Below are 14819 nucleotides of genomic sequence, written 5' to 3'. Positions count from 1 at the left end.
CGGACCTTGGTCAGGTGGTGCATACCTTCATCAGCCACTTCTCCTGAGCCCAGGGTTCCAGATTATCCAGTGCAGTGTAGTTCCTCTCATTTTCTCCAGATGGGGTCTCTTTAACCATTCTGCCTTGCTTCTTTATTCTGCCTCTTCCTGTTGCCTTAGTAACCGGCTGCAGTTTCTGGAATAGTGGGAGCAAAGGTGGGGAGGCGACCATGTCTTGTTGCAGGTCTTAGGGAAGAAAGCATCAGCTGTGATGTGAGTTACAGACTTGGTTGTTGATGCATTTGTTGGCTGAGGATCTGCTTCCTCGCTTGAGCTTGATGGGACTTCATCGTGAGTGGTGCTGGAGCTGCCCAGATGCTTCTCTATGCCTGTTGTCATGATCATGTGGTTGCTTCCCTTTTATCTAAACTGCTGAGTCATACTGCCTTTTGTGTGTGAAGCTTGTGCTTTATTCCCTCACACACACACACACACACACAAACCCCGTGGCTCTGTTAGCCTCTTAGGAGCTGTAGCCAGGGCTCATCTTTGTGACATATCTTTCTTAAAATGCCCTGCTCAGGTATAGACTTTGGCCTATAGATTCTGAGAAAGTCAATCTTTGATTATTCTTTTTGCTTTGCTTATAATCTTTTAAATAAAACTCTTGCTAATATAATGGAAAAATCTATACTTCCCTCTCATTTTTTTCTCTCCCTTTTTTTTTTCTGTCTATAAATTAGGAAACGTTTTGTACTTCTTTTCAAACCGTAAGGATGACATTAGTTTTGAATGGCAGCACCAGGCACTCGCAGACAGTGGAGCAGACGTTTCTGTGTGAGCTGTTTCCAGGTTCCCTGAATTCTGGACAAGCTGGTTCCTGGCTCCAGAAGTTCAGATGTAAATTGGTCAGGTTTTAAGAGAAAATGTTCCTTGGAGATAAAATTGGCTGAATTAATTTGAACAGGATAAAAAGAATTTTACACATATTAAGGAGAGAATGTGATCAAGTACTGATTATATATATATAATAAAATACATCATCAAAAGATAATTTCTAAATCCAGGGAAGCAGAAATGCAAGCGAGGAACTCTGGTAACAGCACATCCTTTATGCCTCAGCTGTGACTGTTCAGGAATCGAGTGGGCTAACAAGTGTAACCCATGGTGACGTGGGCAGACATGGGGAAGACTTGAAAGGAAAGCCAGGTCTTCCTCCTCACGGTTCTGTAATGCTAGGAAGCAGCAGGGTCATCTCTGCAGGGTGTGACCACCAGTAACCAGTGAAGCTAACTGGTGCCTGGGAACTGCAGTTGTGGGGGGACCTGTGACCTGTGACGGGGGGCTGGAGACTACTGTTTCTGTAGAATTCCCTTTGGCATTATATGATGTTCAACTAGTGTATATAACTTTACGTGACAAAGAATCAAACTGGCTCTGAAGTACAGACTGAAAACCACGGTTGAGGGCAGAACAGGACCTGCAGTAAGGAAGTCCTGTAGCCGGGCTGCCTTGTGGCTATGTCCCTGGTTCAGTCCAGGCTCTCCACCCTCCTCCTTCCCTTCAAAGACCTTCAAAGGCACCTTCTCTCACTCCTCCCTCTGCTGCTTCTCTCCATACAGAGCTCCCCCTACAACTCTTCAGTCACAAAAAAATATTTGAATTTCCAAGCTCAGTTTTTGCTTTCATTATCTTCTACTTCCAATATCGAAACTCCTTTAACAAATACTCCTTGCCCCTGGCTGCCACAGTCTTCCTCACTTCTTGGCTCCAGCGTAGGCTGCTTCTCGATTTCCTATTTTCTTTCCTATATTCCGTCTCCTCTGGAAATGTAAATCCTCTTTACAGGGCAAGACCCACTATTATCCTCTAAGGTTTGAGGGTAGCTACAACAGGAAAAAGTCCCAGTAATGTGCTATGGCTCTTTGTCTCTATGAACTTCATCCTTCACAGAGGATGGGTTGGAGGACGCTTGTGTGTCCCCACATTCTGCTCCGTCTGCTCTAGGATATCTAGGATATAAGTTTTCATGTTACTTAGAACAGGAAGTCCTGATACAGCCTCTTTCTTCCTGGCCAGTGTATTGGCCTTTGCAGATAGTCACTAAGCCTACTGGGGCAACATGATCTATTTTGTCCACCCTCAGCTGGCACAGAAAGTTGTAATAACACCACATATGTTAGTTAAACAACTATTCAAGAGATAAATAGTAGTAAATATTCCAATGTAAGTTAAGCCTGTGTGTGTGTGTGTGTGTGTGTGTGTGTGTGTGTGTGTGTGAGTGTGAGTGTAGGTCTCTGAAGTACCTGGATCCATTGTGAAATGACAACATAGTAATAAGGTAGGAACAGCCGGAAGCTCTGAGCCTCCAGTCTGAAGGCGTGTAAACATCTGGCCCAAATGATGTTTACAAAGTTGGAACCTGAAGAGTGTCAAGGACTAAGTGAGTCATGGGCTCTGTCGTATATGCCCACATGCATGTGAAAGAAGACATAAGCTTATTCCTGTTGGAGGTCAGATATTAAACTGGAGGGCAGCTTTTCATCACAAGGCCCCAGTTCCATCCATAGAGCCACAACTAACAACAGCATCAGCCATGGCTCATGAGTGGTAACTGATCTAAAGGAAATGGAACCTCAACCTAGACATGGAAAAAATAGAGGCCACACTATGTGGTCCTCGGCAGGAGGACCTCAGAGAATCCCCAGGCTACACGGAAGCACACAATGCAGCTTCCGGGTGATGCAGGCATGTGTGAGGGTGGGAGTGAGTTCAGTCTTCCTGAAGCATGTGGACTCCCAGGTCCTTCTGGCCGTGAAGCCAGGGCACTCTGCTGAAAACAGGGACATTTCATTGATCTCTGAGAACCCCAGCACTTGTAAGTCAGTCCCATGTGGCAAGATAAGCTTCAGTCCTGAAGCGCCATAAGAGAAGAATATGGGTGCGTGCGCACTGGAGGGAAGAACCTACTGCAAGAGTGGAGACTTGCGGGCGGAGGATAAGAAAGCACTGGGGTGGGATAGACGTGCTGGCTCTTCCCAGAGGCCGGTGGGAAAGTTGCTGGATGCTATGATGTAGGAAGGGAATGGTAAGGAGCTGAAGAATTTACTCCTGCCATGTGCTATCCTGTCTGCTGAACGGTCTGGGGTTGAGTTTTAACAAGTAAAATGACTTGGGCCTTGGAGATGACGGTGTTGAACAGAACCAGTGTACATTTAAGGCCATTAAAAATGGTGCCAGACTTGAAAATACTATTCCACAATCAAGTAGTTGGAACTTCTTCAAAAAAATGCAAGGTTAGCTTTTCTCAAAAGTCTCACTGTGTGGTCTGGGCTGGCCTTGAACACGGTGTCCTCTTGCTTCAGCCTCCTGACTACTTACTGGTTTACGGACATTTACCTGAACACTGGACTTAAAAGGTTGGTTTTATATTAGAAAGTCCATCACATTATAATCTCTAATTTAACAATAGAATGATGACTATCTTAACTAATATAGTAAAAAAAAATTGATAAAAATGCAATGTCTTTTTATGTTAGAAACTGTAAATAAACTTGGGAGTAGAAGAGAGGGTTCTTCACACTGTAAGGCAACTAAACAAGCTAAAACCTGTAGCTCACAGCTAATACCAGGGCTGTGTGTAAGGCTGAGAGAGCTTTTTCTGTCTAAGGTCAGGGAATTTACATTATTTCTGACCCAGTATAATTAACTAAGAAAGAAACAAAAGGCATCTAGATCTGAAAAGAAGCAAAACTGTATCTGTAGATCCATCAACATCTCTGTAGAAAACATAAACTGAGATAAGTATCTGCAGTGGGTCAGAAGAATCAATATTTCTAAGGTGTAGACTTTCTCAAGATGATCCTGCAGGTCTGTAACATAACCCCAGTCAAAAATCTCAGCAGGCTATTTTCTAGAAATATGACATTGCTCTTCCAAAGATGTATGGAAATACCAGAGCCTTAAAAATTTCAAGCCAGTCTACAAAAGAACAGTCAAGATGGTGTACTGGCATGTACTTCCTGATTCAAAGACTTGCTAGAACGTGCCAGTAGTCAGTGATGTCTTCTCGGCAACGACACTTGTACTATAAACAGATGAACAGACTAAAAATAAAAACGAGCCCTTTCATATGCAAAAGCCAAGTACAGAAATCAAAGCTATTTACTTTGATTATGTGTGTACTTTGTGCCTGCTGTGTTAGCAGAGGCCAGAAGGGGGCATTGGGTCCCTTGGAACTGGTATTACAGATGGTTGTGAGCCATCAGGTGACTATTGGGAACTGAACCTCTACCAGGGCAGCTATTGGCAATCTCTCCAGCCCCTAACTTTGATGTCTGAGAAAGATTCAAAGGCAGTGCAGCTCAGAAAAGGCTGTTTAAGAACCATCACTGGAATACTTGGCTATCGCTGTGTGAAGATTCAACCATACCTTATTTTCAGAACTACGGTGGGGTTTCTTTTGAGAGAATAACATGTTACACTGTGTTTTCAGAAAGTCAGTTCAAAACATACACACACAGGCAGAGCTGCAAGACAGGGCACTGTGGGGAGACAGGGAAGGTCTTCATCTCTTTGCTTTGCCAAGGTGCTTGTTTTAGTCCAATACCAAAAAGAATGAATTCATTGGAATTCATAAAAAGGCAAAACTTTTCCTCAGAAGACACTTTTGGGATGCCTCAGGTGCACACATGCTTCCACACAAATATGCAGAGACGGCAGAGACAAGCCTCAGACTACAGAAGACCCTTGTCAACTGTGCAGCTAATCAAAGGCTGTACATCCAGAATATTTTTCTAAACTCTCAAAAATCAAGGATAAAGAGGGAAAACACCAGAAAAAGATGTTAACAGTTTAACAAAGATCTGTGGATAAAATAAAAAGTTGCTGAGCAGCATTACTTACTGAGAACATGGAAGTCAAAGCTAATGAGACACTAGTGCTGTTAGCTTTCTTGTTGCTGTAACAAAGCCCCAGCTAAAGGGAAAGGCTTGCTTGTGGTCTCAGCACTCTGGGTTCCTGATGGTGGGCATGAGGAAGTGCTTCCCTTCCTGGCAGTGACAAGAAAGGCAGGGTAAAGCCCCAGCATGGCGTCTGATCTGCTTCTTCCAGTCCTCACGGTCCACACTTCTGCCACCCCCAACAGTCCATTCAGATTCTGAATCCAGCCCCGGTTTCAGGCTTAGACTATTCATTAGTCATGATGTAATTTCTCTAAAAAAAGCCCGAGGCCTGCTTTCCCGATCTCTCCCAGAAGTCTGTCAGCCCAGCCCAGTTAACTATCACAATGGGACATGCTAAGAGACTGGCTAGGGTCGTCCACAAGACCTCGGCAAGTGTTAGTAAGATGCCCAGGACCTGAAAGACTCTCCGTGGGGTATGAAGTGGAACAACTTTATAATATAGTTCAGCAGTTTCTTAATCACATGAATGAATGTGGTAAACATACATTTAGAGTTATTTACCCACAGCAGAAGGAACTCTGTCTGGAAGTACATTACTTTCCCACCACCAGTGAACAGCACTCAGTGCTGGGAGGGCCTGGAGTCTCGAACCTGCCAAACACAGGTGACCGAGTCACTGCTACATGTAGGAAGCAGCAAGAAAGAACACAGACTGCAAGCATCCATTCATATAAATTCTGAAAACCAGCAAGCCTGGTGCCAGGAGACTGGGCCGAAGGAGGGAGGAGAGAGAAGGATGCTTGAATTCTCGGTGTCAATGAGGTGAAGTCCAGATACATACATGTTGATACTTACAAAGTAGGTTTTAAGTAGTTTGTGTTGATTCTATAAAGTAGTTCACTGAAAAAGGGAAACTGAAGAGGTGGCTCAGTGGCTAAGAGCACTGGCTGCTCTTCCACGAGACCCAGGCTTGACTTCCAGCACCCACCATTTGTAATTCAAGTCCCAGGGGATGAGCCTTTCTTTTGGCTTCCACGGGCACTGAACACATGCTGCACAACCATATACACGGGCAAAACAGCCACATACAAAAACTAGGAATTTTTTTTTTAAAGGAAAACCGAACTTCCTGTCAGGGTGGATTCCGGCGCATCTGGGAGTTATTAGAGTGACCCAGGGATGGTCATGGCCGTTTGCACTGAAGTAGGGCTTGGGTCCTCAGGTATTAAGGTTTGGCACACGTGTGGGTGTGGCTATGCAGGTGCTGTGAAGAGTGACTTCTTCCCTTTCCTTTTGAAGGAGTGACAGTTCCTTCAGGTTCTTTGTGTTCTTCTTCGTCTACATTTGTCAGTTTGCTGTGCACGTGCTCCAGGCTGCAGGATTTCATAACTGGGGAAACTGGTGAGTACTTTGTTTTTAAGTTGCTAATTTAGTATTTGTATAACTTGGTGTGCTAGTGAGTTAACAGAAAAAGTCAGATTGGCAAAAGTAAACACAGAAAAACAAAACTGCTTTGAAAGCCCAACTTAAAAAAAAAGTGTGTGGGGTGTCTAAGTGAAATGTGAGTGCATCAGGCACTGGAGGGGCTGTGTAAGGGAGACCAGAGAGAACGTCAGGAACTGAAGGAAAGGGGTCCAAGTTAAGTGTAAAGCACTTTAGATAAACACATACATGCATGTGTGTGCGTGCACACATGCACACTCACACATGCACACACATACACATTGTATTGGGGTTTGGGCTAGAAGGTAAGACAGACCTCTTTCTTCTTTCTCCATGGGGCAACACCCCTGAGTGAGATGGTGGGTGGGAGAGGTGTCTCTGAAATACCGCTTTTCCTTAGGAGAACTGCCCTCCCTCCAGCTTCTGCACGCAGGGTGTGCACAGGTGTGCGCAGGTGTGCATGGTACTGCTGTTTGCCATTGTTGCTGTTAGCTAATGCTGCAGTGAGCACAGAACTAGAGGGCTTGGGTTCTGTGCTGCCTCTGCGTGGGGGTGAGTGGCGCAGACAGCTCTCAGCAGTAAGGCAGTCAGTGGGCACACACACAGACTGTGGACTTTAGTGGTTTCCAGTTAGTTCTTGGAAATAGCTATTTTAATTATTATTTTAAATAGTGCTTAGTCTGGCATGTGAACGAGAAGAAATGGTTTAGATGTTTTAAAAATGCACTGTTATAACGGTGCTCTCTCTCTCTCTCTCTCTCTCTCTCTCTCTCTCTCTATATATATATATATATATATATATATATATATATATATATATATATATATTTCTCTCTCCCCTTTAGAAGTTGAAGTAATAAAAAGATAGCCTTGTAGCAATTTTTGGTATTTAAAAATCATTATGTTTAATCTATACACACCAAGAAAACTTTGACTATTTCCATGTTACCTTTTGTTTTACATGTACTTTATGCTCATTATAACTAGTAAGAAGATTTCAATGCATACTATCAAACCTTTAAAAAAATCAAGTACTGACAAAAATATATTCATATAGTGTTATGCCAAAATGCCTTTTAAAATCTGTACATGTATCTCTGCTTTTTAAAATAAAGTTGTAAGAAACAAAAAAAAGAGTGGAGGAGTGCTCCAAAAAAAAAAAAAAAAAAAAAAAAAAGAAGAAGAAGAAGAAGAAGAAGTTGAAGTAATTTCACCAATTTCTTAATGTAAATGTAATAAGTGTAGAGAGGGATGTAAAGTTGAATGGAACAGTCTGTGTCTAGGTACCACAGAGTCTGCTAATGGAAAGGTCCTGTTTCTGATGTGCCTTTAAAACTCGGGTCTTTAGTCATAATTGGATGAAGGCAGCTGTGGACTGACATGCTGCTGTGAGACCATGGAGCGTCCCCAGGCATCCTTCTCCTGCTCCCCAGGATGAAGTGCAGTAAATAGAACAACCAGGACCTTAGCAGTGACAGCGTTTCCACCACTGACAAGTCCTGGCTTTGTGCCTGGCCACTCTGACTCCTGTCCCCATCACCGTCACCCTTGGCATCCATCCATAAGCTATTTGTCACTTCTGTTATTCTGCCATTAGATGGAATCATGGGATCAGACAGTTCACAGGTGTTGACTTCCCCTCAGGTTCATGGAGCCCTAATTTCTTTTATTTAGTTTTTCTAGATTTTATATATTTGTACTTTTATGTGTATGAATCTGTGTCTGAATCTGTGGTCTGTGCATCATGTGTATGCAATTCCCATATAGGCCAGCAGAGGGCATCAGACCCCCAGGGATTGGAGTTAACATGTAGGTGCTTCCAATTGAACCCAGGTCCGCTCTAAGACCAACCAGGGCTCTTTACCACTGATCATCAATATCCAGCTCCTTCTTTTTTATTTTTGACTATATTGCATGGTATATGGCTATACCACAGTTTATTTAACCACTTAGCAGTTGAAAGACACCTAAATTGTTTCCATTTGGGAGTTATTTTGAATAAAACTGCTGTGAGTGTTTAGGGTCAGGTTTTTGTGTACACATAGTTTTCATTTCTATGATTAAAAGTATATTTATATATTGTTAATTCATTTAGAAGCCATGTGTTACACTTTTTAAAGAAACTGACAAACTTTCTAGAGTAGCTGTACTATTTTATATACCCTCTCATAGTAGTGAACGATTTAGCCTCCACGTCCTTTTGAGCTGCGAGTGGGTATTGTCACTATCTTTTATCTTAGTCAGTCTGATAGAGGTGTGTGTGTGTGTGTATGTGTATGTGTGTGTATGTGTGTGTGTATGTGTGTATATGTGTGTTTGTGTATATGTGTGTATGTGTGTATATGTATGGATGTGTGTATATGTGTGTATATGTATGTATGTGTATATGTATGTATGTGTATATGTATGGATGTGTGTATATATGTGTGTATGTTTGTGTATATATGTGTGTATGTGTGTATGTGTATATATGTATGTGTATATGTGTGTGTATGTATGTGTGTATATGTGTGTATGTGTGTGTATGTATGTATGAATATGTATGTGTATATGTGTATGCATGTGTATATATGTATGTGTATGCATGTATGTATGTATATGTAAGTATGTGTTTATGTGTGTGTGTGTGTATATGTGTGTATGTGTGCATGTGTGTATGTGTGTATATATGTGTGTATGTGTGTGTGTGCAGCATCCACGTCCATCCTGATGCTGTGGTTTGATTTAACATTTATCTAATGACTAATACATTGACATCTTTCTATTGCTTATTTGCCTTCATTTTTATGTACTCTTGTTGAAATGTCTCACAGTGTTTGCCTATTTTGAGTTATTGGGTTGTGGGGTTTTTTTTGTTTGTTTGTTTGTTTGTTTGTTTTTGGTATTGTTCTGGTTTTTGTTTGGTTTTGGTATTACTGAATAATTTTCTTACCTATGTGAGAAAATGCTGAAAGTACTTTAAGAGAGTAAGTGTTTGGGGTCATAGGTGATGGTTTCAGGAATTTGTCTGGCAGGGAAGGGAGAGCACGGGAGTCCGTCAGTCTGTCAGTCCCAGAGCCTAAGGCACAATTCAGTGGTGGCTGAGGAAGCAGAGAATGGGACAGGAGGCAGCCAGGGACAAACCTACAGGTCCTGAGGCCTGTGACCTACTTCTTCTTGCTAGTTTCTGCCTCCTAAAATGTCCATAACTTTCCAAAACAGTTTCCCTGCTGGGCCTCAGCACTCAAACGTGTATGTTGGGGACATTTCACATTCAAACGTTAAGGCTGAGCTGTAAAGTGAGTCATTTGTTGGATCTGTGGTCTGAATATATTTTTCCTACTTGAAAATGAGCATTTACGATGCAGTGAAGACCCCACACTTTTAAGAGTTTATTAAAAAGTGTGACCGTCTGGTGCGCTCGCTCCTGCGGCTCAGTACGGTGTGCTGCGGGTGCAGACCGCGCCGCTCCGCTGTAGGGAACTACCTGCAGTATAGGCGGCGTCTCCGGGAGGCCGTGTGAAATTATCCCGTGTGAAGAATGCTGGCGGGATCCCTGTTGTTGCTTTGAGAGTTGCACTGACTCAATGCCTGATGACGTGTCTGCTGTCCCTTAGTGGTTGGATCTCGTCCCTCACTGGTCTCAACAAGAACATTCCGGTCGGAATCATGATGATAATCATCGCAGCGCTCTTTACGGCGTCCGCCGTCATCTCGCTTGTCATGTTTAAAAAGGTAAGTGCCAGCCGGCCTCGGGGCCCGGGGAGGGTCCCCCACAGGGCCCCAGGAGGGTCTCGCGGGGCCCCACTAGCCCTGCTGCTGTTATAGAACAGTGCGACTCTGGCGCATTCCTGGAGTCCTGCATGTTTGCTCTCCAAGGACTATGGTTTATGGTCACTTGTAGACGTATTTAAGAATTGTATCATATTTTGTGATTGACATAAATGAAAATATCCCTGACTTGAAAATCCAGAACCTAAAACGCTCAACAATAAGAAACATTTTACTGGTGGACTTGGTACCATAAGAGGAAAGTTCCCTACGTGACCTCACAGGAGAGATTATGATTACAGTTATCTGAAGCAAATACATTAAAATGCATAAACTACACAGAAGTATGTATATACGGTATGCATAAACATACGTGTTTCCTGTTCAGGCTTGCCTCCCATCCAGGACATCTCACACTATATATGCAAACATTCAGAAAACAAACATCTTTGGTGCGAGCATTTCAGAAGAGACTGTGCTCTTACCAATATGTACTTTTTCCAGTATGAAGCTTATTAGCTCTGTGGGTAAATACAGGTAGATGTATTGCATCAGGTACGTGTTTTTGTCCATATTTAAAATTTAAAGACATTGAATTATTTAAGCATTAGATTTCCTTCATGGTTTTCTTTACACTGTCTGGGCAGTTTTATAACACGCATAAGGAATGAATACACACAGAAGCAGCTCTGGCCGCTCTGTTGAAGAGCTTTTCTGTTCGATCTGCCGAGTGCCCACTTTTACTCTCCCCCCCCCCCCCCCGTGTCCTGGGACCTTGTGGGTTCAGCTGCCCTCCTTCTGAGTTCCTGAGCTCACTGCTGCTTCCTCTCAGAGGTTCTGGACTTTTCTGTGTCCAGCACAGGGCTGCTGAAACTCAAGTCCTCCAGCCCCGTTTATTTCCACCCAGTACCACTGTGGCTATCTAAGCTGGCCTCAGCTCTGGATTCAGGTCATTCTCCTGCTTCTCAGCTTCAGGGCAGTGGGAATACCAACTGGTTCCAGCATGCCAAGATAAAGCCTTAGCTGAGAGACAGTGACAACTGACCCTCTACACAGGGAATAAGAGGGGGGACATGCAGGAAAAGCAGGACCAGTTGTAAGAATACAAATCCAGGGGTTTACAGAAGGCTAGCATGGATGTGGAGCGAGTGGGTGCACAGGCTGAGAAAGTTGTAGGAACGGTGGTGGAGGGTAGACATGAGCTTGAACACAGTTGTATCCTTAGATCCTGCAGGGCTGTTGTGAGAACTAGGAGGCCTTGTTAAAAAGTTGTAATTCACCAAAGAAAAGTCTTGGGGAGCAGAGTGATTGGATCGGTATGACAAGCTTTGGAAGAGGTTCTGAAGTAGATACAGGATGTATGGGTCAGGTGTAGGGTGTGGAAGCCAGCCAGTACAGTTGGTAGACTGAGTTAACTCCTCCCACTATGAGAAGGTCAGGGGTCATTCTAGTTGGGCTCCACTCAGCGATATGGTTTAGGGGATGGCCATTTAGGAAGAACAGGTTTGGGGCTGGTGAGATAGCTCAGTGGGTAAGAGTGTCTGACCCAGGAGCCACGTGGAAGGAGAGGACCAGCTCCTGCAAGTTAGCCTCTGATCTCCACAGGTGCTCGATGGCATGCTCCCAACACGCACAAAGCGAAAGGAGCAGGTGTGGAGTTAGGCTGATGCCATGGCTGGGGCGTGGGGTTCACTCACTAGTAGAGCATGTGTGTGAATAAGCTTGGTAGACTTCTAGACAGATAAGAAGGGGTAAGCAAAGAAATCTAGGCTGGGTTTTCAGACTGGGGGATGTTCTAGTTCTGGTTTTCTGAGGGGAGTGAAGCTTGAGAAACTTCTATATATACATCGAAGTGTAGAGCCAGAAGAGGCCTAAGGGCAGAACATTCCAGAACACTCCAGAACATTCCAGTGTGAGAGAGACTGGGAGGTCAGCTCACAAACTGGCTGTGCCTGGCAGTCCTGGGCAGGCTCAGGGAGTCTTCTCCCCTTCTGTTTTTACCTTTTTCCATGAAAGGGATAGTTGTATAACAGAGCTTAGAGTCACATGACAGCCATTCAAAATAAATATAATCTCCAAATAAAGTCCAAGTATTTATCAGCATTGTGTGTAGTCTCTGTTTTGGTGCATACTCTGCATTAGTTAAATCTGAAACTCATAATTAAGTTACTAGTTGACTCTCATGTACCCACTATTAGCTGGTTAACCTATGCAGTTGAGGACCTCAGATGACACAGTTTTCTGTATGATACGCTGAAATGCAATACATGGAAATAGCAACTAAACTACAATTTGAAGCAACCACAATCCTCTTATTCTCTCTACCTCTGATATAAACTGAAAACTGATTCTTCAACGCTGACTTAAAAATTAATAATAAATTAGCAAAAAGCAGCACACAAACCCCCTTGTTGAGAGTGTGTAGCTCTGATGTGTCACCACTAGGGGTCAGGATCTTCATGGACGGTTCATGCCCTCAGGAAGGTCCAAGTGCAGTTCAGTTCCGGAGGCTTCCTCAGGCCTCTCCTCACTCCGGTAAACATGCTGTGCAGTCTTAGTTTGTTTTGATGAAAATAAATGTACTACTAAGAATTCATTATCATTCTGAAACCTTACACAGACCAGGTTTTTGTTGGGTTTTGGATGCTCACTGTTCCTTAGTTTCTGCCATGGTGGTGAATTTTAGCCCGTGTTGCCTAAGTGTTGAAAAAAATCCATCTCCCGAGCGTCTTCATAGACAGAAATCCTTCACTTTCACAAATAGGCTTAATTTTCTATCAGCTGTTTGTAACTGTGCTGTTCTGTTTCCATAGTAACCATCAGAGTACGGGGAGTGTTTCAGAGCTCAGGTGGTAGATGTTCCAGAGGAGCCAGTTAGCAAGACTCGAACTAGCCACAGAGAGCTGTCCGGAGCATTTCCCTTGAGTGGTCACTCAGAGCTGGGACAGCATGACACTGAAGGGACAAGTAGGCCGTACAGTGTGGGTCCCCTGAGAGCCTGGTTTCTAGTATGTCTTCTGTGGAGTTTGGGCACCTGTCCATACATTTCATGCACATATTGATACACTAGTTACTGATGACTTTTTTATTTCAAAAGAATTTTTGAAGTTAGTTCATTTTAAGAACCAAGATAATCTAGGTGTTTTAATTTTTAAAAAACTTATTGAACTATTGAGCATCTGATCTTCAGATGTTCTTTTCACGTATAGAGTGTGGAGTTGGAAGCATGTGGTTTAGAATTAGTGGTGAAGGAGTCGTGCTGACCGTTAAACTGGTGTCTTACAGCAAATGCTGGTGAGGATCCTCTGTTGCATATGAAGGGTGAGCCGGTTAGAGCCGGTTAGAGCGTTTGTCTCTGAAAGCACTGTGCTGCTGTTAATCCCACCGTGCTCATCCCCCTTGTTTATCGTGGACCTAAGGTAGAAAGCTGATTCCATGGGTTTGCTTTTCTCCTTCCCCCGTCTTCGCGCTGACCTCCACCTGGTCCTGGCACTCGGCCGGATGGTCGCAGTAAGTCCAGCAGGCAGCATGTGTGGACTGCTCTTCTAGCTCACGTGGGTTTCTGCCCCTTCAGGTGCATGGACTGTATCGCACAACAGGTGCTAGCTTCGAGAAGGCCCAGCAGGAGTTTGCAACGGGAGTGATGTCCAATAAGACTGTTCAGACAGCAGCTGCAAATGCCGCCTCAACCGCAGCAACCAGCGCAGCGCAGAATGCCTTCAAGGGTAACCAGATGTAGCAAGCCTCGGAGCAGTTCTCTATTTCCTTATGACTGTATCTTTTTCTCCAGTTACTGTACTCTACAGATATTTTTATGTTGGAAACACACAGTACACAAAGCATGGGTATTTCCTATCCACATGTGCATGGTCTAAAAACCAGAGAAACTTCCTTCTTATTACTTTGCCTAATAGTTTCTTAATATTTCCATGCCCCTCACAGAAGAAAACTATCATCTGCTAAATAAATATTCTCCATATTTTTGGGGGATGGTGTTCCTGAGATTATTTCAGTGGAGACACACTGAAACGAGTGTGTGACTTAGACTTAAAAAAGCACTCAGTCTAACCACAGAAGTTCTTCCAAGAGGCAGCAGAGGTACAGACTATACACTGGAAACGAAACCATGTTTGTTTCTTTATTTTTTCCCCTCTATTAGTATGGAAGGAACAAGGTCAGCGAAAGCTTGGATGTTTTTAAATTGGCTCGTTTTATATGAGGTTCAGTCACCAGAGAAGAGCCTGTGTGCTCGGTAGTAGATAATGTATATTTTACCTTATTTTATTTTATTTTTAGACTAGTTGATATTTTGATAACAATCTCTGATCTTGCATGGGTACCTCGTATCTTAAGTGAAATGAATTAGTGTTTTGGGTTCTGTACTGCTTATAGTTGTAGGATCTGGGGCTCTTTATAGAATCAAAAGATTTTCTGTAATAGTTTCTTTTAAGTAAAAATTTCCTGGAATAGAAAGACTTTAATATAATGTGCAGTGCATTATCCAAAAGAGAGGTAGTGAGTTGACGTCATAGTGATAATTCTTTCCCTCTTAATTTCAGTATTCATATAGTAAAATTCTACTGTATGGAAACTTTGGTATATTCTTCTGGCTGATCTTTTTAATTGAACTGGGATTTGTGTTTGGCAGCTGTGTGTGTGTGTGTTTGTGTGAGAGAGAGAGAGAGAGAGAGAGAGAGAGAGAGAGAGAGAGAGAGAGAGAGAGAGAGAGAGAGAGGAGAGAGA

General features: G+C 43.3%; 1 protein-coding gene across 1 annotated transcript in view; it reads left to right on the top strand.

The window, feature by feature from the left end:
* The window catches only part of SCAMP1 (secretory carrier membrane protein 1), a 70679-nt gene extending 55860 nt beyond the window's left edge, over positions 1–14819 (top strand). Inside the window, exons 7-9 of the mRNA XM_080924779.1 lie at positions 6183–6284; positions 9923–10040; positions 13651–14819. Of these exons, the coding sequence (XP_080780905.1) occupies positions 6183–6284; positions 9923–10040; positions 13651–13815 (385 nt within the window). The 3' untranslated portion in view covers positions 13816–14819. The remainder of the gene's footprint in view (positions 1–6182; positions 6285–9922; positions 10041–13650) is intronic.

The sequence above is a fragment of the Micromys minutus genome, assembly GCF_963924665.1.
Source record: "Micromys minutus genome assembly, chromosome: 11".
Lineage (NCBI taxonomy): Eukaryota > Metazoa > Chordata > Mammalia > Rodentia > Muridae > Micromys > Micromys minutus.
This window is presented reverse-complemented; position numbering and strand designations above follow the sequence as displayed.